At 53.1% G+C, this 26,445-nt stretch overlaps 1 protein-coding gene across 15 annotated transcripts in view; it reads left to right on the top strand.

The window, feature by feature from the left end:
- SUN1 (Sad1 and UNC84 domain containing 1) overlaps nt 1-26,424 on the top strand; it is a 46,187-nt gene extending 19,763 nt beyond the window's left edge. For 5 of the 15 annotated variants that reach the window (XM_070780357.1, XM_070780349.1, XM_070780350.1 and 2 more), the window contains 19 exons: nt 1,542-1,568; nt 1,674-1,850; nt 7,660-7,845; nt 8,294-8,377; nt 8,565-8,711; nt 9,797-9,895; nt 10,409-10,502; nt 11,364-11,422; nt 11,574-11,719; nt 12,465-12,641; nt 13,324-13,410; nt 14,446-14,489; nt 16,131-16,266; nt 17,948-18,202; nt 18,738-18,822; nt 21,162-21,277; nt 22,372-22,539; nt 24,228-24,320; nt 24,674-26,424. In XM_070780357.1, coding sequence (XP_070636458.1) covers nt 1,542-1,568; nt 1,674-1,850; nt 7,660-7,845; nt 8,294-8,377; nt 8,565-8,711; nt 9,797-9,895; nt 10,409-10,502; nt 11,364-11,422; nt 11,574-11,719; nt 12,465-12,641; nt 13,324-13,410; nt 14,446-14,489; nt 16,131-16,266; nt 17,948-18,202; nt 18,738-18,822; nt 21,162-21,277; nt 22,372-22,539; nt 24,228-24,320; nt 24,674-24,787 — 2,294 coding nt within the window. In that variant the 3' untranslated portion in view covers nt 24,788-26,424. Of the gene's footprint in view, nt 1-1,541; nt 1,569-1,673; nt 1,851-7,659; nt 7,846-8,293; nt 8,378-8,564; nt 8,712-9,796; nt 9,896-10,408; nt 10,503-11,363; nt 11,423-11,573; nt 11,720-12,464; nt 12,642-13,323; nt 13,411-14,445; nt 14,490-16,130; nt 16,267-17,947; nt 18,203-18,609; nt 18,823-21,161; nt 21,278-22,371; nt 22,540-24,227; nt 24,321-24,673 lie in introns of those variants that run through there. The other 10 variants (XM_070780353.1, XM_070780354.1, XM_070780358.1 and 7 more) reach the window with 10 other exon arrangements.
- Nucleotides 26,425-26,445: the final 21 nt, after the last annotated feature.

The following is a 26,445-nucleotide window of genomic DNA, read 5'->3' as shown; positions in this document are numbered from 1 at the left end:
ATGTGAGACGGGGGGTGTGAGCATGTGAGATGGGGGGGCATGACTGTGAGACGGGGTGTGACTGTGAGACGGGGGGGGCATGACTGTGAGACGGGGGTGTGAGCATGTGAGACGGGGGGGTGTAACTGTGAGACGAGGGTGTGTGACTGTGAGACGGGGGTGTGTGTGAGCATGAGACGGGGATACGTGACTGTGAGATGGGGGGTGTGTGACTGTGAGACGGGGGGTGTGACTGTGAGACGGGTGTGTGTGAGCATGTGAGACGGGGGTTGTGACTGTGAGACGAGGGGTGTGAGCATGTGAGATGGGGGTTGTGACTGTGAGACGGGGGGTGTGACTGTGAGACGGGGGTTGTGACTGTGAGACGGGGGCGTGTGAGCGTGTGAGACGGGGTTTGTGACTGAGACGGGGATGTGAGCATGTGAGACGGGGGAGTGTAACTGTGAGACGGGGGTGTGTGTGAGCATGAGACGGGGATATGTGACTGTGAGATGGGGGCTGTAAGCATGTGAGACGAGGGGGTGTGACTGTGAGACGGGGGTGTGTGACTGTGAGACGGGGGGTGTGACTGTGAGACGGGGGTGTGAGCATGTGAGACGGGGTAGTGTAACTGTGAGACGGGGGTGTGTGACTGTGAGACGGGGGGTGTGACTGTGAGACGGGGGTGTAAGCATGTGAGACGGGTGTGACTGTGAGACGGGGGTGTGTGAGCATGTGAGACGGGGGTGTGAGCATGTGAGATGAGGATGTGTGACTGAGATGGGTGTGTGTGTGAGCATGTGAGACGGGGGGGCGTGACTGTGAGACGGGGGGTGTGACTGTGAGACGGGGCTGTGTGTGAGCATGAGACAGGGATATGTGACTGTGAGACGGGGGGTGTGAGCATGTGAGACGAGGGGATGTGACTGTGAGACGGGGATATGTGACTGTGAGACAGGAATATGTGATTATGAGACGGGGGGTGTGACTGTGAGACGGTGTGTGAGCGTGTGAGACGGGTATGTGTCTGAGACGGGGGTGTGTGACTGTGAGATGGGTGTTTTGAGCATGTGAGATGAGGGGTGTGTGACTGTGTGAGATGGGGTGTGTGTGAGTGTAACATGGAGGGTGTGTGAGCATATGAGATGGGTGTGTGATTGTGTGTGAGAGGAGGGAGGGGTGTGTTCGCATGTGTGTGAGATGGGAGGGTGGTATGTGTGAGTCTGTGAGAGATGGGGGTGTGTGTGAAATGCGTGTGAGGGCGTGTGTCAGTGTGTGTGAGATGGGGGGGTGTGAGTGTGTGTAAGATGAGGGAGGGGTGTGTAAGCGTGTGAGACAGAGTGTGTGTAGGCATTTTCCCCAGAGGTGCACTTTCTCCTGGAATGGAGAGCAGACGTCTGCAGGTACCTGAGGAAGCTGCGTTAAGTGCAGGCTTGTAGGAAGTCAGTCTTGACCAGGCCGTGAGGCTCATTTATGAACCATTGTAACCTTTACTTTTGCTTGTGTGCATCTTGTCCTGTTTTGATCATTTTAGCTCAACAGCAAAAAAATGTGTTTTTTAGGTCTTGACGATGACGGAGATCTTAAAGGTAATTATTTTCCTCTTTTTCTTCCCCACATTTCTCAGGGTGGAGGTTTTAGTTAGGTGTCTTCAGATTGTAACAAGCAGGTTCCATCTCTTTTGCAAACTCCAGGTGGGAATAAAGCCGCCATTCAGGGAAACGGCGAGGTGGCCGCAGAGGCGGCCGGGAGCAACGGGTACACGTGCAGCGAGTGCAGCCTCCTCGCGGAGCGCAAGGGCGCGCTCACCGCCCGCTCTGCAGCCCATGGCCCGGTCTCTAGGATCTACTCCAGGGACAGGCATCAGAAACGTAAGTCTTGCTCTTTTAAAAGTGAGGGGAAGAGTTCACGTCCAAATACTGGCTATTTCATTTTCTTCTTACCAGCCTTGTCTTAAGGCCTCATGGTCTGCACTGTTTTACCATAGACTGGAGCTCAAAGTTATCCTTTAAGAGGTGCACCAGTGAGCTCTGTTCCTCCTCCTCCTCTCCCAGCCTGCGTTTGATGTGGTGGGTCTCGTACCTAGGAGTGTTTGAGAGTCGGTCCGTTTGAACTTCAGCGTAAGCAGGAGAAACCCTGTTCCGAGTGGACCTGCAGGGCTGTGCGATCCGTGCAGACGCACTCTTCCTTCCTAAGGGCCACAGGCTCCAGGTGCCTCAGGAGGCGGCGGGCCGCAGGCCGTCTCTGGTCTCTGTGGGTCACCGTCCTGACCACGGGGACAGCCCACTAGAGCACGGGAGTGCTAGGTGGCACATGGCACACCAGCCTTTTTGGGAGGGCAGCAGGTACAGCAGAGGGTCTTACGGGGCCACTGCTGACTGGCAAAGGGAGGCCCTTGGGCCCCCGTGTGCCTGCTTTATCGATTCTGATCAGTACCTGGCCAGAGAGGGTCGGCGTCTTCCAGGTCCCCACGGAGAACACAGCTACAGAGGCTCCTCTGGGAGCCGCCTGGTCGAGGGGCCCCTCCAGCAGCTTCACAGCCGCTCTGATCGCTCTTCGCCTTCAGGTGTGGGAGGCTGGGAGCCCTTGACTTGAAACATGCGTTGCCGTGTTCCCAACCCCTTGGTCCAGTGTCTGTGTGATCTGAGCGCTGGTCTGCTTGGCAGGGCTGGGGGACACGCCGTGCAGGCGGACAGGGTTGGGAGGGGACAGTGCTGGGGGGCCGGCGGCGCCCCTGTGCTCGTCTCGCCATGAAGGAGAAAGGCCCCAGGCTGACTCTCAGTTCCATTTCCGCACCTTATCCTGTGGCTGGGCGCTCTGTTTTGCCATTTGCTGTGTTCCTGCCCTCGTCAGGGCTGCCAAACAGTGGGGACGCTGTGAGGGGAAGGGCAGGGAATTGGTCCCGGGGTCATGTGTGGGTGCCTCAGAGACCCGCGTCCCGCGCTCTCACACTGCCCAGGGCTCTGCACCGTGACCTCCCCAGCCCTCAGAGCAGCCCCCCGGGACGGCTGTGCCCCTTGTCGTGGTCGATGTTAGCACCATCACCCCCGTCGTACAGACCAGGAAACAGGTTCACCCAGCTTTAGACACCTGCCGGCGAGTGACAGAGCCTGGACCTGGCCCCCGAGCCACTGGTCCTTTGGGAGTCCCTTGGGGCTGGGGCCCGGGCCTCACACTTGATGTGCTGCATGTCGGGCATTGAGGCTGCATTTGAAGGTCGCCGTTGCTGTGTGGAGTGCACCGCCCTCCTTAGGGTGAAAGTCACCCCACACGCTGCCCTCGGCATCGCCTGTCTGTGGTCGTGTCTGACGCTCGCCCTGGCTGCGTCTCTGTCGCTGGCAGCCAGCCACTTGTCCTGACAGCTAGGGATGGTGGCCTGAGCCCCCTGCGCCACAGGTGGGGTCTTCAGAGGGAGCTTCTGGATACTCACCCCACTTCCTGCTTAAGTTAGTCTTGAGTATTTTGGGGAGAAAACCAGTTACGGATACTTGGGGCTTCTGTTCTTACTGTGCTCCTTGTTTTAGATCATACAGTGCTCTGTAGAGCCAGTGCCAACTTACTACCTTTGAAAAAAATTTGTTCCTAATTATTTGAGTGAAACATGTATCAAAGAACTTTTGAAAACTTGAGAGGTGTGCAAGGAAGAAAACTAGCATAACTTGTAACTTGTACCCGGAGGCCCTTCCCTCTGTTGTGTGCTTTAGGTCACACTGTGTGGAATCTGTTATATGAGCATATTTACTCAAAATATGCGTAATAATCATAAGTTAACCCCACCCCAAGAGTTTCTTTTTTTTTCTTACATTCTTATTGGGAAATCTTAAAGTAGCGAAGATAAGTTCAGTCCTCTCCCTGTTCCTCCTCGGTCCCTGCCTGGTATCCCTTCTGGAGGGACCTTCACCCTCACCCTGAATCTCCTGCTGTTTTAAGGAGGTGAAAGTCACATAGATCAGATCAGATCAGTCACTCAGTCGTGTCCGACTCTTTGTGACCCCATGAATGCAGCATGCCAGGCCTCCCTGTCCATCACCAGCTCCCGGAGTTCACTCAGACTCACGTCCAATTGAGTCAGTGATGGCATCCAGCCATCTCATCCTCTGTCGTCCCCTTCTCCTCTTGCCCCCAATCCCTCCAGCATCAGAGTCTTTTCCAATGTGTCAACTCTTCGCATGAGGTGGCCAAAGTACTGGAGTTTCAGCTTTAGCATCATTCCTTCCAAAGAAATCCCAGGGCTGATCTCCTTCAGAATGGACTAGTTGGATCTCCTTGCAGTCCAAGGGACTCTCAAGAGTCTTCTTCAACACCACAGTTCAAAAGCATCAATTCTTCGGCGCTCAGGCTTCTTCACAAATCCCTTATGATTATACAGTGGAAGTGAGAAATAGATTTAAGGGCCTAGATCTGATAGATAGAGTGCCTGATGAGCTATGGAATGAGGTTCGTGACATTGTACAGGAGACAGGGTTCAAGACCATCCCCATGGAAAAGAAATGCAAAAAAGCAAAATGGCTGGGGAGGCCTTACAAATAACTGTGAAAAGAAGAGAAGCGAAAAGCAAAGGAGAAAAGGAAAGATATAAGCATCTGAATGCAGAGTTCCAAAGAATAGTAAGGAGAGATAAGAAAGCCTTCCTCAGCGACGAATGCAAAGAAATAGAGGAAAACAACAGAATGGGAAAGACAAGAGATCTCTTCAAGAAAATTAGAGATACCAAGGGAATATTTCATGCAAAGATGGGCTCGATAAAGGACAGAAATGGTATGGACCTAACAGAAACAGAAGATATTAAGAAGAGGTGGCAAGAATACACAGAAGAACTGTACAGAAAAGATCTTCATGACCCAGATAATCACGATGGTATGATCACTGACCTAGAGCCAGACATCCTGGAATGTGAAGTCAAATGGGCCTTAGAAAGTATCACTACAAACAAAGCTAGTGGAGGTGATGGAATTCCAGTTGAGCTATTTCAAATCCTGAAAGATGATGCTGTGAAAGTGTTGCACTCAATATGCCAGCAAATTTGGAAAACTCAGCAGTGGCCACAGGACTGGAAAAGGTCAGTTTTCATTCCAATCCCAAAGAAAGGCAATGCCAAAGAATGCTCAAACTACCCCACAATTGCACTCATCTCACACGCTAGTAAAGTAATGCTCAAAATTCTCCAAGCCAGGCTTCAGCAATATGTGAACCATGAACTTCCTGATGTTCAAGCTGGTTTTAGAAAAGGCAGAGGAACCAGAGATCAAATTGCCAACATCCGCTGGATCATGGAAAAAGCAAGAAAGTCACATAACATGAACATAACTGTCTACCATTTTGGAGTATCATTTCAGCGTGTGTAACTGCCTAAATTTCGCTTTCATGTTCCTGCAGAGACATGGAGTGGTTTTGTCTTTGCTTCCAGTAGGTGGTTTTAGAGGCTGTTCCATTTTAAACGGTAGCTGCCAGGAACTTAGATTCTTTTGATGCCTAATGTTGCATTTATGGTTGTATCGGAATTTGTTTAGTTGGCATGGAGGTGGACATTCAGGCTTTGCTGTTTGTACACTTCTACAAACTGTTTTCTTTGGGTGTGTGTGAGTTCGTGCACAAGCCTTCAGGGTAGGCAGGCCCGAAGCAGCACAGCTGTGTTACACGCCGTGCGTCTTGCCTGAGCCGTGCAGTTTCTGAGTCTGAAACCTGATTTAGGTTGAGTGCATTGTAGAAAAACTATGATTTTCTGGGCTCCATCAAAAAGGCCTTAAAAGCCTTGCACATGCTTTCCTTGGACATTGAACAGTGTTCAACAGAGCAGGATGCTAAGACTTGCGCACATGAGCAGATTCAGTTCTGCCCTGAGGATCGGTGTCTGCGCGAGAAGCCTGTGGTGTTGGAGATGTGGAGATCGGCTCTGCCAGGACTTGCTCCTGTGTGCCCGCTGGCCCCTCAGGCCTGCCTGGCCCCCGGGCTGACCCCACAGGAGGACTCAGGGAACTGAAAACTGAAAACAGAGGCTTCTGTGTTCTTTCTCTTGCCTAAGGCGATGCGTCTGTTCTCCAGTAGCAGGTGTAAACCTAGGAAAGAAGGATGGATGAATGGATGGAAAGTCATTCCTTTGAAAATTTATCGGTTGTCTCAATTGCTTTGAGCAGAACTTTGTTTCTTGAACCAGGCCTAGTCTTTAGAGAAGGAAGGACAGAATGGCTATGCTTCTGGGAGAGGGGCAGGTGACTTCAGGATCGGAGGGCTGTGGCCCTGAGCAGCTGAGGTTGAAGTGGATGGCGTGGCTCGGCCTCTGCAGAGCAGCTGAGATGCTGCTGGCCGGCTTTGAGAAGGAGCAGCTCTGACTGAGCCTGTCCTCTGCAGAAACAAAGTCAGCAGTTAAATATACTTAAAAACTGTTGCAGCTGGCAGCTTCTGAATCACCCTCATCGCCGCTGAAGACAGGTTGTGTATAGCGTCAGTCTACATAGACCGTTCCCACTGGCCTCCCAGCAGACTGCCCAGGACCGCTCTCCCGCGTGGCCAGCTGAGGGCCCCATTCACGTTCTCTCGCTAAGTAGGAGTCTCTTATTTTTGTTCTTTTAAATGTTGCCAATTGATGAATGAAAAATGGATTTTGGTATTTTTGATAATCAGTGAAACAGGCCATGGATTAACCTGCTCATTGATTTTTTTTCTATTTTTACCAATCTCTGTATAAAGTTTACACTGTGGTGTCAAACACAGAGGCATGTGAGTGGAGGAGCACAAAGCTGACCTGACGGGGGTTTGTGGTCCCAGGTTTTTTTTTTTTTTTTTGGTTCATACCTCCATTTCACAAGTAGCCTACTGCTTTACTCAGGCCATGTGGGGAGAGGATTGGAGCTCTGACCTTATTTCTCCTAAATCACTCGCGCTCAGATCCCTCCAGTCCCCGTGGCTTCATGCGTGTGCCCTGGCCTCACAGAGCTGAGTGGGGGTGCATGGATGGGGCTGCTTCTCCCTGCTCCCGGCGGGCCCATCTCCAGGCCGCCCTGTGGTTGTCACGGAGCAGGAACGAGCCTCATTCTTCAGGTGCCACTCAGTGAAGAAACTTTTTTAGTGATAGAAATTTCTAGCCACTGTGACTTGTAGACGCCGCCCTGCATGATGTAGGTTCCGGAGGCTGCAGTGTCTGTCCTGACGTGCTAGGTGCTGTGGAAAGGAAGCCACGGCCGGGCAGGCGCCCTCCACCAGGCGCCCGTGGTTCACGGAGCCTCAGTGTCCGCGGCAGGGTCTCGTCCCCTGCTGCATGAGCTGTCGGAGCGCCTGTGAGGGGCTGCTCCTCTCCGAGGGGCTTCTTGCGGCTGCTAGTGCAGTGGGCTTGCTGGGCCAGAGGGCGGGGCAGACTCCCTTTGCTGGCTCCTGAAGGCGGCGGTGTTCTCAGAGCCCGTGTTCACCGCAGCCGGACAGACACGCGTGGTGCTGCCAGTGCCCTCGGGGACGGCTGGTTTGCGGCTCTGCTGAGCAGGGCCCCACTTAAAAGCGGGTTCCAGGGAATGCCCTGGCTGTCCAGTGGTTAAGACCGTGAGTCTTCACTGCCCAGGTTGAGAGTTCCTGGTTGGGGAACCAAGATCCCACAAGCTGCATGGCATGGCCAAAAAAAAGGTGGGTCCCTCCTTAGCTGAAGCGTGTCGCCCTGCCTTGCCGGAAGAGTGACTGCTCACGGTCTCTCAGCAGGCCGCGCCGCCGGCTGCGGGGATGGCATCTGGTCGTTGGCCGTGCGCACCTCGGCGTCCTGTGCCTCCTTCTTGGTGCAACTTTTCCAAGTGGTTTTAATGAAGCTCAATTATGCATCAGAAAATTACAAATTGAAAAGTTGTGAATCAAAAAGCTATGAGTCAGAAAGCCATGAATCAAAAGGTATTTAAATAATTTTTTCCTCCTTTTTCCACCAAATCGAGCGCTTTCAAGGTGGAAAAAACACTCCTCCCCACGCGACGCTTCCCTCACGCCCTCTCCTTGACCTGTGCGGCTTTTCTCTCTCTCTGTTGCTTTCAGCCTTGCTCTGCACCTCTCTGTCTCTGCAGTTCTGGGTGTTTGCTGGATGTCGATCAGCATTTAAACAGTAAATAAAAAGTTAATACGCTCATTTTTTTATTCTTATGACCTTTTTAAAGTAAAAAAATTACTTGAATAGCATTTAGAATGATGTTTCAAGAGTGACCGAAGCAGGCCCACCGTGTGTGCTGGCGGGCATGTCCGGGCAGGCGGCCCCCCGCCCCTCGGTGCCCTGCAGCGCCGCGTCGGGCTCAGCCCCTCGGCGCCCTGCAGAGCCCGTCCGGCTCAGCCCCTCTCGCCTGTGTTGCAGCTCATTCCAGTCACTGTGGGAGGATGGACGCGAGCATGCGCCTGGCTGAGGATGGCCACCTCCGTGCAAACGGGGCGTCGCTGTGTAAGTATGGCAGGCCGTGGGGGCCCACGGCCCTCAGGCCGGGAGCCGGCAGCACCGGCGGCACTGGCTGGGACTTTGCGTGAATTGAGTTTCCTGCTCGTTTCAAATGGCCGTTGCTGCGCACCATTGAGATCGACAGGGTGTGTATGTCCATCTGTCCGATTAACTGCTTGTCCCACCCCTGCAGGCGACGAGTGTAAGGGGAGGAAGCACCTGGAAACGCACGTCAGCACCCGCTCGAGGCCAGGAGGGCTGGCAGGGACCCTGGGGCTCGCCCTGTCCCGCGCAGGTTGTCTGGCGCTTTTGCCTTGTAGCTCTGACGTCTCTGTCGTGAGTTAGTGTCATGGGTGCTCCTTGTTTACTGTTTCTTTGTGCTTGAAATGCAAAGGCTCAGTGAAACTGACGGGAGAGTGGTAACTTTGGTTTAAAATATGGAGACTATCATTCTTGAAAAGCTTCTCTGCAAGTGTATCTAGTGTAAATGAAGCGTGTGGAGAGGAGCACATTCGAGGTGAACTGAGCGGCTGAGAAGAGGCCGGGCCCTGGGTGCGTGCTGTCACCCGGGACTCAGGGCCGGGCCGGAGCCTGTGCGGCCCACGCGGCAGAGACGGCCGTGCTTCCAGCTCGTGCCTGCCAGCCTCTTGGCAGAGGGGTGCTAGTCTTTTTAAAAAGCTGAACTTCAAAAATTTTTATCTCTCATTGTTAATTAATAAACATAAAGCTATAGATTAAAAAAGAAAGATAAGCCTCTAACACCATGTGTCTTTACACATCAGCTGAGTTGGAATCACTTAACATTTTCGGGAGTCAACACACAAATGCTGTGTGAGTGTTTAACTTCCACGGTTAACCTTAAAAAACGGGAACAGTTGATTTCACAAGCAGCTTCCTGCCTTAGATACGGTGTGACGTTGGGCATAAAGTTTGTTGTGTTTTGTTCTGTCACCCAGTGGGGCTGCTGGTTTGATTCCAAGATATTCTTCACCAGTGTGGGAAGATTTTCATTCCGGTGTCTGAGTAGCCATTGTCTCACCCAGAGCCTATTAGCTGCTGGCACGCGTGGCGTTTACTTCCTTTACGTGACTGCAGTGCCTTTCTGGTACACGTTCTGCCCGCAGCCACTGCACACGTGTGCGGGGCAGCTGCCAGCCAGCCCCGCAGGCTGATGAGAAGCCTCTGCGTTTTGTGTCCTGCGTGTCCGTGGGCAGGAGGGAAAACTGTCGCGACCCGGGGCAGGGGCCTCATGAGTCAGTGTCAGCGTCCTGCTTGGGCCTAACCAGCCAGTGGCTGTTCTGAGGGGAGGCTGTGGGCTCCGACGTGCGGGTGCGGGTGTGGTGCAGACGGGCGCTGTCCGCTGCTGCCCCGGGACCAGGGCTGGTGTCTGAAGGCGCCTCTCCTGCCTCGTCCTCTCTGGCACAGGTCAGCTCTCGGGGCAGGCGCTGCACAGGGCCGGAGCCGCAGGATGGCGTGTGTCCCGGACGCTGCTGTCGGTGCTCTGCTTGGCCACGGCCGCCCCAGGTGCTTACTTTGGCCTTCGGTGTTAGCGCTTCTGGGCTTTTGGCGGCTAAGCACCTGCAGTAAACTGCTTACCTAACCAAGTGCACATCTCGTGTGCGCTTTCCGTGCTTCTGTCCTTCGTGTAGCGTGCTCTGCCCTCTGTTAGAAATGCCCCCAGTCCTGTGGCTTTAGCTGCATGGGCATTCTTTGTTTCTCGGAGTTCGGGGTTCTGTGTGAGTCCAGCTGCTTGCTTCTGCTGTACTTGCGAGCGCATGGACTTCGTGTTCCCTTTTGTGTCTTGTGTACAACGTGTTGCTTTGTGGCTTATTTATGTTCCTGTTTGAGTTATGGGTATTCCTGCTGTGGTGACTAAGCATCATCCTATATACTTCATCCCTGACTTCATCTTGATAGACTTTCGAGTGTCTGTTAACACATTTCCTGTGGTTCTGGCCTATCTTCACAAAACTGGTCCTTTAGGGATTTGCTCTTCGTAAAAACTCTCCACAGGACCTTTGGTGTTTTCTCTTCTAGGGAAGGCAGCGTCTGAAGTGTTCTGGTGGCTCGGGATTGGATGGTACCAGTTTGTGACTTTGATCTCTTGGTTGAATGTGTTTCTTCTTACAAGGTAAGGAAGCCGATGCCATGTCACCTGGGTGTTTTAAAGAGCTGATTTTGTGCTGATTTCATGATCTCATTTGACTTAACCATTTTATATTTTGTAAAGTGCTTTCATATTCTTAAATGATTGCTCAAGCCACTCCTGTGCAAGGGGAAACGCAGGTGTTGTCAAGGAGACCAGTGTGCGGAGGTTGAGCAGCGCGTCCTGGAGCACACGGCTGGGAGGGTGCTCAGGGCTAGGCCCGGGCCCCTGGCTCCCTCTCTGGTGCACTCACCCTGGCACCAGGGTGCCCCCGTGGGCCAGTGCCCACGGCCCCTGAGTGCCCTCCTGTGCACCCAGCCCAGCGTGTTGGCAGTTAATGACCTGTTGGCTTGTTCCCGTGGGCCCTGAGGACAGCCCCACGTGGGCAGGCTGTCTTGTAGCACCTACTGACCTTGTGCACAAAGCTGGCTGCACTTCTTGGCCTGTGCACTTCCCATTTAGAATGAGAGCTGCTGCTGCTAAGTCACTTCAGTCATGTCCGACTCTGTGCGACCCCATAGACAGCAGCCCACCAGGCTTCCCCATCCCTGGGATTCTCCAGGCAAGAACACTGGAGTGGGTTGCCATTTCCTTCTCCAATGCGTGAAAGTGAAAAGTGAAAGTGAAGTCGCTCAGTCGTGTGCGACTCTGGCGACCCCATGGACTGCAGCCCATCAGGCTCCTCCATCCATGGGATTTTCCAGGCAAGAGTACTGGAGTGGGGTGCCATCGCCTTCTCCAAAATGAGAGCAGGGGGTATGTTTTGTATAAAATTACCTAGCGAGGGCAGACAGTATGGTGAGCCCTGCTTTTCGCTTTTCCCAAGTTATATCTTTTCATTCCTAGGTGCCTTCGAAATATTTGCAAGTTTTTAATCTTGCTCATTCCACTGTTACTTTTACTAGGTAAGTACAATTTAACTTTGTTATCTTACATGACTAGTATGTACACATGCACATGTATGTGAATTAGTGAAAAAACAGAGCATTTAAATGTCTGCCATTTGAAGACCAGCGTGTGCACAGGTGTGTACGGGTGCTTTTTCTCTGCTTTCAGCTGCAGGTGTTTTGTTGTGGGGCCAGGGTGACATCTTTTCACTCCTGCCTCTGTTAAACTGGACCCACAGCCACAGAGTGCAGAGAGTGGATGACCACGGGACCACGCTCACACCTGCTGCCTCCCACCCCAACCAGCCTCTGCAGGTAATCAGTCAGGAGACCCGCTTCCCTGGCAGTGCCAGTCTGTCCTCCCAAGCGAGTTCTGCTTTCCTTGTAAACGACAGGGCAGTTCAGCTGGGCTCCTTCCCTGTTCCCGAAACAGTTCAAGTAATGCATACAGGCACACCTCAAGTACTGTGTTAGCTCCAGTATCACGTGGATTTTCTGGTTTCCTGGTGCACGTGAAAGCCGTGTTCACCTTATGGTACTTGACATGTACGACAGCATTACGTTTGAAAAAACAGCGTACAGACCTTAACTGAAAACAGTTCACTGTTAACAAATGTTAACCATCGTCTAAGCCTTTAATGAATCATATAATGTTTTTGCTGGTGGAGAGTTTGAAATACTTTGAGAATTACCCAAGTGTGATACAGACACAGGGGAGCACGGGCTCCTCTGTGTAGTTAGGAAGGTGCGTGGACAGAACCTTCGCTTATGAAAATGCAGTGCCTGTGACGTTCATTGGAGTTGTGTATTTCAATTCATCTCATCATTTAGTTCATTTTCACTTAAAAAGTTTTCATTACTTTGGAAAATGTAGAAAGCATAAAGCAGAAAATAAAAACCACCCATAGGCTGCCATGTAAAGGAACTCACTGAAGAGGAGCGTCTTTCTGTCTTTTCCTTCAGGCTGTGTGAGTTGTAGTTGGCGTTTTCCTGTAGCGCTCTGCTTGCTGTCTGGACTTGTCCTGTCTTTTTGTCTCCTTTGGAACCTCTTACTCTCCAGGTTGGCGATGAAGCCTTCCACTGGCATCGGATGAGTGAGGTGGAGAGGCAGGTGGCCACGTTGTCGGGACAGTGTCACAGGCACGATGAGAAGCTGGGACAGCTGGTGGCTTTGCTCCAGAAGCTACAGGCTCGGGTGGACCGGGCGGACAGCAGCAGTGAAGGGGGGTCACCCCCGGTGAGGAGTGTGGGGCGGGGGCAGCGTCTCAAGGGGGCTGGTGCTGGTGGGCTCCTGGGCTCCACAGTGACACCAGGGGGTTCTCAGGCACAGGGAGAAGGTGGACCCTGCGGTGGGGCGCTGCAGGGAGGGCAGTGGGTCCTTGGCCTGCCGTGGCCGGTGCTGTGGTGCTCCTGCCACTCCCGAGGAGAAGCCCCATCTGAGGACAGGGTGGGGCAGGCAGAGAGGCCTGTGGGTGTCGCCCAGGATGGGGCGCAGGCTGCAGCTGGACACATGGCTGTCCCTGGCCTGCATTTTATTTCATGAGTGGATTGAACACAGTTGCACGAAAGTTTACTATCACTGAACTGAAAATTTGCTCAAAGCTGTTACTTAAAATATCTCAAGATCATGAGATAGTTAAGAGCAGCTACTAGTCCTTATGGAACCATGAGCTTTTATATATATATATGTTTCATGTCTCATCTGTTTGGTTCTCAAAGAAAGAATTGTCAGTCCGTTTTCCTCAAAACCACCGTAGGGCAGGTTTCAGATGTCTGAACTTAGACCCAGAGAGGACGTCCTCCCTGCGGGGCACTGTGGCGGGCTGTGCTGTGGAGGAACGGCGTGGCCTGGCTGACAGGTTTGGGCTTATCTGCTGCTTAATTTTCTCCGCCATTTTTCATTCATTTTCCCTTTCAAGACTGACTATGTGACGCTTCACCAAGAGCATGAATTGCGCATCTCCAGCCTGGAAGATGTACTTGGAGAACTGACAGAAAGATCTGAGGTATTCATGCACTTGATCTTTCACTTTTAGCCCCAGCAGCGCGGTTTCCTTGACAGAAGTCACCCGTCGTCGCTGTGTTCACGTCCCCAGCCTCTCTTGGAGGTGCTGCCTTAGGGCGTCTGCTGCCGTCCTCTCTGAGGCTAAACAGCAGTATTTCTGCCTGCGCCCTGAGCCCTGGGTGCTTGCGGTCTTGCTCTAGTGACTCCCACGTGTGTCCAGCTCACGGGCTCCCAGCTGTCTTTTGAGGGGAAGGGTCTGAGCCAGTTGTGGGCTGGGCAGGCTCTCCTCGCCGTCCCCCCTCTCTGCAGGGTGGTGTGTGTGGACAGGGAGAGGAGCAGCACCCTGACCCTGTGCAGAGGGATTTTCCAGGGGAAGTCCGGTCTCTTCAGGTGTCGAGGAGGCAGAGAGAGGAGGCCTGGGGGTGGCTGAAAGAGGGGTGGCCCTGCTGCTTCAGGGGAGACCATAGCTCTCGGGGTGGGGCTCACCGCAGACAGTGTCCGAGGCAGGCGGTTTACTTTGTTCATCAGTTGGAAGTTTCCGTGGCCCCCACAGGAGAGCCCGTGGCTGTCCCACGCGTGTGTTGCTGCTGCCATGGAGCGGGGCCTCGGTCCAGTTATGACCTGTGAATGGCTGTGAACAATCCGTGTTAATGAGGCACGGCTTCGTGTGTGAATCTGCCACCTGCTTCTCCGCGCCCTGCCACATTTAAGGCACTCGCTGGGGCTGGCGGAGTCTGGCTTCATGGCCTGGGTACTGGTTACGGGAGCTGCTTAGTTTGAAAATCTGTCAAGCCGCTCCCAGGTGAACTGTGTGCCCCTCTGAATGGACAGTGTGTGTCTTTTAAAGTCTGCTGTGAAAAGTAAAGTAAACATCCCTCACCTGCCTGCCAGCAGCCAGGGATGGGCTTTAAATTAAGGGGGAGAATCCCAGATAAATGTGTGTCTGTTCCTATTTACATGTATGTAGTCATGTATGTGACTTCCTGGAAAGTTGGCGCATAACTTGTGTATTTAAACAGTTTCTCGATCGTTTTAGGCCATCCAGAAGGAGCTAGAGCAGGCCAAGCTAAGAACAGCCAGGTAGGACGTTTCACGTAATTCCTCTCCCGCCTTTGGGCTCCTCGGTGTCCCGTGGGCCGCACCGTCTCAGCACGGGGGCTGTGTCAGCTGCAGCCGCTGTCTTCCTGGGAGGTTCTCAGGGCACCTGAGGATGGAGGAGGCTGGGGGAGGCTTGTTGCCATCCACCCCCGCGCAGCACCAAAGACGCGGGGCCCTGTGTGCTCTGGGGAGCCTCCGTCCCTGGACGCGCCTTGGAGGGCCACCCCAGGCAGGGTAAGGAGCGGCCGTGGGCCGTGGGGGCGGTGGGCCTCCTGCCGGGGCCTCTGCTCACCCCGGGGCACCGCAGTACAGCCCTGGGCCCTGCTCGGCAGCCCCTTGAGGAGACCTGCCTTCCGAGCCACTGTGGCTGCGGCGCGGCTGGGCCTCCTCTGAGCCCTGGGCTTTCGGCAGTTCCGAGGGCACCGCGTTTGGTCCTCGCGCCTTGCTGCCTCTCCCGCGCACGTTTACGCCCTCAGCCATGCGGGGCTTCCCTTGCCTGCGAGCCTCACAGCTGCCTGTCTTTTTCACACACTTGGTTTTGTCACCTGGCTCTCCCCGCTGCTGCTACCCTTCTGTTACTCCAGTAACTCACTTGGAAGCGAACAGGTGGGGAGCTCTGACCTCCAGTCTTCCTGTCTCTGGCCCCAGTGTGTCTGTGGGTCCTGTGTCGTGATTTTAGGCCTCAGGACGGTGTGAGTGGCAGACCTTTTAACTCTCCTTCAGGGCCTTTATGTGTCAAAGCCCCTCTGACAGACCGTGCAGACCCTGTAGTGTTCACCCCCGAGGGCACTCTTGTGAGATTCTCCATGCAATGGGACCTGCCTATAAACAAGATAAATGGAACACTACCGTTTCCTAACATAAAATGGCTGCATTAAAATAGGATTGTTAAAACCCCGAAACCATGCTTTTAGTTTAAGTTTTCTCTCCTAGTAGCATGAAAAATTCATTCTTGACTTTATGATGATTACCAATAAACATAGCCTCATTTATGAGTTTATGAAGTCTTTCAGAATTTTAAGGAGATAGGGGTAGGTTTTACATATTAAATGGTGTATAGGAGGTGCCCAGCCCCCAGTGGAGGCATAACCACTGCTGACAGTGGGTCCGGCCCCTGCCCGGGCAGTGTGTGTAGTGTGTGTGTGTGTGTGGTGTGATTGTGTGTGTGGGGTGTGTGTATTTGGTGTGTGTGTGGTGTGTGTGGTGTGATTGTGTGTGTGGGGTGTGTGTGTGTGTGGTGTGATTGTGTGTGTGTGGTGTGTGTATGTGTGTGGTGTGTGTGTATGTGGGGTGTGTGTGTGTGTGGTGTGATTGTGTGTGTGGGGTGTGTGTTTGGGGTGTGTGTGTGTGTGGGGTGTGATTGTGTGTGGGGGGTGTGTGTGTGTGTGTGGGGGGTGTGTGTGTGTGGGGGGGGTGTGATTGTGTGTGTGGGGTGTGTTTGTGTGGGGTGTGTGTATGTGTGTGGTGTGTGTGTGCGTGCGTGTGCGCCGACGCTGAGGTGGGAACAGTCCCTGGGCCCTTGACTTGAACCTGCCGTGTGCTGGGGGCAGGGGGTGTTGGCAGCCTCCCTCCCTGTGACGGGGCCTCTCCCTGACGGTTCTGTCTGCCGTCCTTCCCCTGCAGTGGGGCTGGCGAGGAGCAGCGCCTGCCTGCCCTGGTTGGGCGTCTGGAGCAGGAGCTGGGGCACCTGAAAGCGGACTTGTCCAGCTGGCAGCGTGGGCAGGCCGGCTGTGAGAAGGCTGAGGCCATCCGTGAGAAGGCAAGTGCCTCAGCTTTTATGTTTGTTGTGGAAAATAGAGACACTGAGTTGGTGCCTTAAGTCTTTTTAATTTCAACTTTCTTTAAAAATTTTATTTTACTATGTTTGAAGTTTTCTGAACATGTTAAATGAAATAATTAAAAAACTGAGCTCCCCTCGAGTTCCCTCCACTCCAGTGACACGAAGTGTGGGTTGCCAGGCCTGCCTGCCCTCCAAGGCCGCGCCTGTGTGGAGGGGGCAGTTTGTCTGTCTGTCCCCAGAGCAGAAGCTCGTGCCTCACATCCGTGCGTCAGGACATTGCGTTGGGGCCGCCCATGCTCACACAGAAGCCCCACGCGCAGAGCTGCGGGCGGTGAGAGCAGATGCTGCAGAGGCGCAGGCTCTGCTGAGCTGGGCGGGCGGGCAGGGGACAGGTCGGTCTGTGGTGCCAGGAGCCCCGAGGCTGATGAACACCGATAAATACGTGAACAACTGTAACGGTGTACTGTTGCAGAGCACACGGCGGCTGCGGTAAAACACGACTGTTAGAGCCCTGAAGCAGTGTGTTTTTGGTTTAGTCAGTCACTAGACTCAGCCCTGGAGAAGGCAATGGCACCCACTCCAGTACTCTCGCATGGAAAATCCCAGGGACGGAGGAGCCTGGTGGGCTGCAGTCCATGGGGTCGCTAAGAGTCGGACACAACTGAGCGACTTCACTTTCACTTTTCACTTTCATGCATTGGAGAAGGAAATGGAAACCCACTCCAGTGTTCTTGCCTGGAGAATCCCAGGGATGGGGGAGCCTGCTGGGCTGCCGTCTATGGGGTCACACAGAGTCGGACACGACTGAAGTGACTTAGCGTAGTGTAGCATAGACCCAGCCCACCCTAGCAGGCGACCTGTCTCCCTGAGTGGGCTCACAAGTCGCATGAACACCTGCTCCTCGGTCCTCGGGTTGGTGGGGTTGTGACCGTCCCTGCAGGGGGCCTGGGGGACAGGGGCCTGCAGCCTCCTGGGGGAAGGCCCTGAGACGGTCATGGGTCGCAGAGACTTGGTCTTGAAGACAAGCAGCCCCGCTCTTGGGACCCGGGTGCAGAGGTGAAAGAGCCCACGCAGGGGCCACGGACACACGAGCAGCGTTGTGACGTTAGTGCTGAAGTGCCCTGAGGCGGGGTGGCGGCTCACACGTGTGGTAGAACATTCCAGAGTGCGCAGATGGGGAGGTCGCTGGCTGGCGGCATCACAGGAGCTGCGCTTTCCCATGTGCTTCTGCCCCGAGCTCGTTCTCTGGAGCCTGAAGAGGAGCATGTGCACACCATGGTGTCTGTAGGAACACTGCACCAGATGCTTCCTCCCTGCGTAAAGTCACGTCTGCAGTTGTGTATGGGACTGTTAGCTTCTCAGGCTGAATTTGAAGACGGGGCCCTGTTGTCTCTGCACCTCACCTGGGGCGGGGCCCCCTCCAGCCCCCTTTTTGGGCACCCAGGGCACCCAGACTTGCTTACCTCTGTCCCTGCTCCTTGAATGTATCCCAGCATCTTTGGAGGGTTCTTAAATCTTGTATGAAAGGGAAGAACTGTGTCGCGTTTCTGTCATGGGTTTTGGTCAGCTGTGTGGTCTTTCCTGGGTATCTAAGGTTATTGAAGAGTTGAAAAGATTGATCTAAAACAATAGATTCACATGATACCAATGATGTTTCTAGGTGGATGTCCAGATCAGAGAGACTCTCAGACTCATATTCTCTGGGGATGAGCACGATTCTTCTGTCGACTGGCTGCTCCAGAAGCTGTCTGCTCAGTTTGTGAGCAAGGATGATGTGCAGGTTTTGCTACGAGATTTAGAGCTGCAGATCCTGAGGAACATCACGCACCACATTTCTGTGACAAGACAGATGCCGACCTCCGAAAGTATAGTGTCTGCTGTGAGCGGAGCAGGCATTTCGGGAATAACAGAAGCGGTGAGTAGACGAGGAATGTTTAAGTCACGTGGTGATGAAGCTGCCCATGTAGGTATAAGCTAGCAGATGCTGATGTCTTGTTGCCTGGGCGTGGTCCCTGAAGGGTGTGACGACGGTGTGGAAAGTGCTCAACTCCAAGCGGGTGTGGGGGCAGGCTTCCTGTTGTCAGACTACTTCTTGGAAGGATTACGCTTCACACTTCATTAACCTTGTTGTCCCAAAGACTTTGTCTACCTGGGTGGCCACACCCCTTCTAGAATTACACGGAAATCCCCACAGTGCCATCCCAGTTGCCGTCTCTGATGCTGTCCCTTGCTTGTCCACTTTTTATGGCACCAGGGGTTCTGGCTCTGAGCCTTTTGTGCCGGGTCTGAGCCTGGGTGTCTGGCTTTGGCCCTCTCGCCAAGGTCCCCGCGGTCACAAGCAGGACTCAAGTCTGGCGTTGCTGAGGCGCCCACATAGAGCTCACTGAAAGTCTGTCTCTCACTAACGTGCGAGTCTTGTCTCTGCTCCTGTGGGCGCCGCCTCTGCCCAGCAAGCACGGGTCATCGTGAACAACGCCCTGAAGCTGTACTCCCAGGACAAGACGGGCATGGTGGACTTCGCCCTGGAGTCTGGGGGTGAGTGCCCGATTCCTCCGTCAAGAGCAGGGACGGGGGCATGAGAGAGCGCGCGACGGCCTGAGGGGGAGTGGCACTCCAGGCGCACCCCTGGGGTCTGCTGGAGACGGGCCAGCTCCCCCGGAGCGCGGGCTGTGGGGGTGCGCGGCCAGATGACACGCGGCAGCAGAACCCCAGAACTACTGGTTATTCACTTACAGTCTTGTGTGTTGTAAAGTGTATGGGTTTTTTTAAGTATAGAAGTCCACTGACTGTAGAGTATCTTTCAAACTGTCCCGGGACAGTAGTGCTCCCTGTCAGCCACGTGCAGGCCCGTTGGGGGCGTCAGGGACACAGCAGTGAATCGGACAGTCCTTGCCCCCCGGAACCTCCTCTCCAGGGGGAGACAGATGACAGAAGAATGGCCATTACCATGCCAGAAGCCACAGCTGGTGGGTAGAAAGGACGGGCACCGTTCCGGCTTCTCAGGAAGGCCTGTCGGAGGTGCTGCGTGGACGTGGCCCCGGGCCAGGTGCACTGGAAGGGCCAGCCTGTGGTTCAGCGAGGCGGGGAGCCCATGGACCTTTGTCGCCAGCCCTCGGTGACCTCCAGGACAGCACCCGGGGTCACAGGGGATGCGTGTGAAAACGGGAGTGGCGTCACGTCAGTTCAGGGAGCGTTTGGCGGCAGACGCGTTGGAGAAAGTCTTGGTTTTCTGAACGTTTAGTGTCTCTCGGAGGAAGAGAGGTTCTTGGCACGCGCCAGTAACCGTGTGAGCACCTGCGGGAGGGCTGAGGGCAGCTGGCAGGGCGCTGGTGGGGCCGGGGGCCTCCCCTCACTCACCCTCGTGGGCTGTTGCTCCTGCCGGAGGCGTCCAAAAGCTGCTTGCTGTGCGGCTGGTGTTTAGAATGACTGTTTTAGAATATTTTAAGTGGTTGTAGTTTTGTGTTCTGAAATTCAGTGGTTTCTGAGGAAACTTTGACAACTCAGAGACATCACATGATTTTTACCAGTTCGATGGGACCAGTAGTTGCCATGTTTTCTCAGAGGTGTAAGTCCTCACAGGTTGGTATGCCATCGATTCAGAATTCTCCTCATCCCGAGAAGGCTGAACTGAATGTTCTGGTACTGAACAAAGCATTTATTGGCTCTTCCTAAGTGAAAAAACTGAGTCACTGTATTTAAGAAGACACTTTTTTAGACGGAGAATAAGATATTTTAAAAAGAATTCAGAAGTTTGGGCCGGCTGATCAGCTAGATCAAAATCACGTTATTTTCTTGTTTAAAATTCTGTCCCATGCACGCTTCTCCCATTAGGTGAGGAGCCCCGAGAGGGGCCGGGGCTATGTCTGCTGGTGTCCCCGGGGTGGTGGTGTGCATCCGGCGGAGGCGCCGCTGGCTCCTAGCGGACAGACGGCTCGGGACTGCTTGGATTTATTAATCACGTACTTGTGTTCTTTTTAGTTTATTTTAGTTGATGTTTCTTCCCACACCAACTTGTTTTGACCTGCTTTGGCACCAACATCCTATCCCATGTCCTACTGAGAGGAAAATTGGACTTTTTTTTTTTTAACACTTTTTATGATAATTATTGAGATATAATTCGTGTAACAGACTTCACCATTTTCAAGTGTGCCGTTGGGGGGCTTTCAGCACACTTCCCATGTCTTACCAGTTACCACTATCTGCTCCCAGAGCGTTTTTGTTTATTTCCAAATAGAAACCCTGTCCTGTTGGCAGACACTTCCCATTACCCCAGAATAGGTAGGCCATCTGAACACTGCCCTGTCAGGTACCGCTGATGCCTGGTTAGATTCATTATTCTTTATTTTAAAATGAGAACAAAAATCCATTGAGTCCCCGCCCCCATCGTGGCAGGCGGGGAGCCCAATGTCTTCTTGGCAGTAGGACTGTGCGTCCTAAAACATTTCTCAACTGTTGACTCTGAATTTGGAAAAAGTAAAATTAAGAATGGAGGGGCTTCCCTGGTGGTCCAGTAGTTAACAATTCACCTTGCAGTGCAGGGGACACAGTTCGATCCCTCGTCTGGGACGATCCCACGCGCTGCAGAGCAGCTAAGCCTGAGCACTGCAGGCACTAAGCCTGTGCTCTGGAGCCTGCACGCCACAGCTAGAGGGCCAAGCACAGCCGTGAGTGAACCTCCCCAGTGCTGCAACTAGACCCCATCAGCAAGTAAATATTAAAAAAGTAAGATTGGAGCTGATTTTCATGTAAGATTATTTACATGACTAGAAACGTGAGAATTTTTAGAACATTACAAACAGACCCCTGAGGTGGGAGTGATGCTGCTTCCGAAACAGTAGGATGAGGCGCTGAGTCGCGTCTGTGCTCTGCTGCAGGGGGGAGCGTCTTGAGTACCCGCTGCTCCGAGACGTACGAGACCAAGACCGCACTCATCAGCCTGTTCGGCGTGCCGCTCTGGTACTTCTCCCAGTCGCCCCGCGTGGCCATCCAGGTGAGCAGGTGTCCGGGCCACGCGTGCATGTCCTGGCCTTGAGCAGGTGGTGCCGCTGTGACTGTCTGGCGGTGTGCGTGTTCTGCTGCCACAGAGCTGCAGGCTGGAGCGTGCAAGTCCCGAGTCCACAGTCCAGGGTGCGCCTCATGCAGCGGCCCCAGACCCAGGAGCAGAGTCCCACACCTCACGGTCCCCATCACCCCCGCTCACGCAGAGGCGATTTCTGATGCCTCTGCTGGCTCTGCTTGTTTCTGGACTTGCTGCAGGCGAGGCTGCCCATGCCGTCCTGTGCTGGGCTTTACGGTCTCTCGGGGGTGTCCCCTACGGCTCAGACCCAGGCCTATCTGAGAGGGTACAGCCTGGCTTGCCCCTGGGGAGCCTGGCCTCTCTGCAGGCGGAAAGGACCCTGCCGGGGACCCGGAGCCCCAGGCGCAGGGTGGGCGGCTGGTGCGCTTGGAGAGGCGGAGATGCACACGGGGTGCTGGGGTGGGTGGGAGGTGGTCCCGGGCGAGGGCTGCAGGGTCCTCCACCGCAGTACAAGCCCTCTCTCGCAGGGAGTGCTCCACCTCTGTTGTCTGGGGCTGTGTCCACACACAGGGCGTGAACGTGGGCTCCCCGTTCAGCCAGAGTGTGGCTGCGTGCGCGCTCTGCAAATGCCAGGGGCTGCATCCTGCTGCTCTGGGTTCGGCATGCGGGGCGTGCACCCCCAGCACATAGAGCGGGTTTTGTCTGGTGGGGATTATAATCTGTCTGCGAGGTGAGAGGTGGTGACAGGTGTCGCTTGAATTGTGGTTTTCTCGTTGCTCTGGGAACAGGGTCTCTCCCTGCATCCGAGGCGCTCACAGTGCCGTGTGCCGCCCGTTCCCACGGGCTCACCTGACCAGGCGCTCACCTCGTGCTGCACACGTGGCCCTTCGGGGTGAAGTCACAGATGCCTTTCCTCACTTCCTATTTCTGATCTTACTCATGACCACTTCTTACCAGCAAACATTGCGTGGTTTGTTTTTTCAGTATTAGCCCGTGTTCTCTCACCGCTCCTGTTTCAAGTGGCAGGAGCTTGCTCAGCGTTAAGTATGAGTGTTGCCTCTCCGCAGCCTGACATCTACCCAGGGAACTGCTGGGCGTTCAGAGGCTCCCAGGGGTACCTGGTGGTGAGGCTGTCAATGACGATCCGCCCGACCGCCTTCACCCTGGAGCACATACCAAAGACTCTGTCGCCCACGGGCAGCATCACCAGCGCCCCCAAGGACTTTGCGGTTTACGTGAGTGCACCCGAACCCCGAGACCCCGTCTCAGCCCTCTGGGAATCTCCCAGACTGAGCCCCGAGAAGGCTGTGACGCGAGTACACTACCGGCGTCGCCCCTTGGTCCTCCCCTCTGCCCGCTGACCTCTGAGTATCCAGTAAACGTTGAGGGAGACGTTCCCAGACTTTTCCAGGGAGGGAGGCTGCGGGAGGACTCGCCTCTCGTCGCTCAGCTGTGCATTGTGTTCTGACTGCAGTGAGGACACGGTGAGGGTGCTGGGGAAAGGACACCCGGGTCCCCGCGCCCCAGACGCCACCGTGAACACTGGCGCTTCCCCTGAGCACCACAGCTGAGGGCACTCCCCGCCGTCCAGCGGGAGGCTGTGCCTCCACTGCCAGGCCCAGGCCCCAGTTGGGAACTAAGATCCCATAAGCTGCGTAGCTTGGCAAAAAAAAAATGCACAGTTCGAGGCAACACCATTCATAAAATTTCACTTCCTGCCCTAAAAAGGCGAATCGACCCTAAGAATTTGTCCGTGAGCTAGCGTCAGTGTGCGCGTTTTAGCAGCGTCTGACGCCTGGACACGCTGGAGCATCACTTCCTGCCACTGCGCACTGGGCCGCTTCCCCAGAGTGCCCATCCGTGTGCCCGCCTCCCCACAGTGGTCTTCCTTCTTCAGTGACTCCCCAGAAGGACACTAGGGCAGCGTGATGTTTCGGGGGCACAAGGGGCCTTCGACTCACCGGACCGCGCGTGTTGTCAGCGTGAGGCATCCCTCGTCTCGGCTCCCTTTCTAAGTCTTTTTTTTAAATTTGCGCTAACCCGGTGGTTCTTATTTTAATCTTCATGACTGTATTGCACATGCATGTTTCCTTTTTTGTAGAGTTTAGTTTTGTCTTTATTCATTTATCTTTGGGTATCTTGGTTTCCTTATGAATATTTTAGCTTTTTAATATGAAAACATTGATCCTGAGTTGTTCTGTTACAGATACACTTCCTACTGTCCAGTCTTAATTCCATATTTAGTCACACCTGCTCATCACCTGTAATTTCTTCCATGGCATTTTTACACCTAGAAAGTCCTTTTCGCTTTTATGAAACAGACATCTAATAGTCACTTGTTTCCTACTGGTTACTTTTTTATTGCGGTAAAATACACAGAACATAAACTTGGCATCTTAACCATCTCTGAGTGTGCAGTTTAGGGTATTAGGCACATTCATCCTGTGGAAAGCCTTCACCACCGCCCTCTCCAGAGCTCCCTCATCTTCCCAAACGGAGATGGTCTCCACAGACACCGGCTCCCGCCCCTCAGCCCCTGGCACCCACCGTCCTCTTTCTGGCAGTGAGTCGACCTCACTCTGCTGGCCTTCTCTCCTTTCCCATGCTCATCAGGTGCCCTGGGGTTCCACTTTGGAGCATGGAGGGCAACAGTGGGCCATGTGGGTGTCGAGTGTGGTCTGCTGCCTGGTCGGCTTGCCCTCTCCCAGCCTAAGTTTTCCTGATCTATATAACTGGAAAATACTGCCTGCTTCACAGGCTTTGTGGTCTGTGAGAAGCTCATAACAAAATGCCCAGCACACAGCAGGCCTTCCTGGGAGGGCCTTGTCCCTGCTTTAATGGAAGCATCATCCCCAGCCCCCACCCCACCCCATTACCACATTGTCTTTTCCCTTTATTTAGTGACTAGATGGTTCTGTTTCAGGGGTTAGAAAACGAGTATCAGGAAGAAGGGCAGCTCCTGGGACGGTTCACCTACGATCAGGAAGGGGAATCACTCCAGATGTTCGTGGCCCCGGTAAGACCTTGTGTGTCCTGCACATTCCGGGGTCCCTTGCCACAGTCCCAGCCTCGGGACCCACAGATACTTACAGAACTGCCCACGGGGCGTGAGGGCCGGCCTCTGACAAGTGGACCCGAGCTTCCTAGCTTCTCTGTTCCTGAGTGAGCCTTTTTAGTGTGTAACTTGTTCTGCATGAGTGTGTCATACGTGATGACCTGAACTTTGTGTCCTGTGATGATGTATTTCATGTTAAAAGCTTTAATCTCCAACTTGGCTACTTAATCTCAAGTCTCATAGCTGGGGAAGTGGTAGGGCTTGGGCGTATTAATATGAAATGTGTGATTTTTTTCTTTTCCTCTCAATTACAGAAAAAACCGGAAAGAGCTTTCCAAATAGTGGAACTTCGGATTTTTTCTAACTGGGGCCATCCTGAATACACATGTCTTTACCGGTTCCGAGTTCATGGAGAGCCTGTTGAGTAAAGAGATGACTCCCTATTCTTGTACATTTTGTATATACTAGACCGCCTGGAACACTGGAATCCTTCATGGACTCAGGCAGAGTACAGCATTAAGTCACCCCTGAAATACACACGCCGACCACCGGCAGGACACGGGGTGGAGTGATGATGCGTGCTGCCCAGCCGCTCCCAGCTCGCTGCTCCGTCCCCGGGAGACACTGCACGCTGGCTCTCGGGTTCAGAGACCTGCCAGCTGCAGGTGGCCTCTGGAGATTCATCTGAATGTATGGTTCACACAGACACTTGTTTTTGGGGGGGTGGGGGGGCTTTGATTGTGAACGTAAAACTATTTGCTTGACATCAGGAACAAAGCAAAGGAAGTTAAAAGTTTGGAGTGTTCTTGAAGCCTTGACAGCAGCCTTCACTAGCCCCTTGAAAGGGCCTTTGGGAGCAGATATGTGTTCAACCCAGCACACGTCTTTCAGGGAAGAACGGTGTCACCAAAGCTGAGAGCTGAACTCCCTGCCTTTAGGGTGAGCAGCTCCTCTGTTGGCATAAGTGGTTCTTTAATATTACCCGGTGCAAAAGTGATGAAAATGGGGTTTCCTGCTTAGTGTGCTCCCACCTCTGAGAAGGATTTTCCATCATCCATTCAGGAACCCTGGAGAGTTTCCCTTTGTTGCAGGTTTGAAGTGTGTCTGATTCGAGAGGGGATGGTCTGGATCTATACAAACATGTAAATAGAGTTCTCAGGTCTCCACTGGGCTCATCCCATCGGATTCTCCCTGCAGTTTCACTTCACACTATGAATAGGAACCAAGAAATCCAATCTTTTGGATATTTTCAGGTTTTGTCTTGAATTTTGCTGACAAGCGAACACTAACATGCTCTGTCTTTCAGAGGCTTATGTTTTTATTCCACTTATGGTTATTAAAGGAGATTGTCCTGTGTGGCAAATTCATGAAACCAGGACATTTGGTGATGTTTTTCTTACAGCAGCACTTTGTACTGGCTGTGGTTGGATTTGCCTTTTATTACGACTTGGCCATTCTCTTTGTTTTGGTTATAATTAATATTTAATATTTAGACTATTTTACTGAGCAGACTTTATAAATGAGGTATCTGCAAGGCACTTAAAGTTACAGATGTTTTACCTTAAAAATTATTTAAGTTTTATTGGGTTAAGACAGTTTTTTGGTGTACCATAAATGTATTTTCAGAAAAAGAAAATGATGGTGCTGACTGGTTTTCTGAAGAGTTTTATGTATATTGCACAACAGTCCTCAAATATACAAAACTACTTAAACTAGCCTTTTTTTCACTCTTGTTAGAACTGAAATTGATGCCTATGCAGTTAAGTTGGATAAAATGTATACACGTTTCATATATTACAGGATAAATATATAAAACAAAATTTCCTATATAAAGCTAAATTTGGGAGATGGGGTGGAAATATTTTGAATATTTATTTTTAAAGATGCTAGACAGGACTTTGTGCAATGTATTTTTGTAAATGCTTTTCAACATACTTGTCTTTGGTAGAGCTTCTTTGCTGCCACCAAATTGGTAAGACGCTACCGAAATGTTTAAATAAAGACTTTTAATTTTTAAAAGTGCATGTGACATTTCAAATGAATAATAAACAGTATGTTTCTTTTCTCTACCTGCTTCGTCTCTGCC

This window comes from Bos indicus, chromosome 25 (assembly GCF_029378745.1).
Source record: "Bos indicus isolate NIAB-ARS_2022 breed Sahiwal x Tharparkar chromosome 25, NIAB-ARS_B.indTharparkar_mat_pri_1.0, whole genome shotgun sequence".
Classification (NCBI taxonomy): Eukaryota; Metazoa; Chordata; class Mammalia; order Artiodactyla; family Bovidae; genus Bos; species Bos indicus.
Note: the sequence above shows the minus strand (reverse complement) of the source record. Positions and strands in the feature narration are given on the sequence as shown.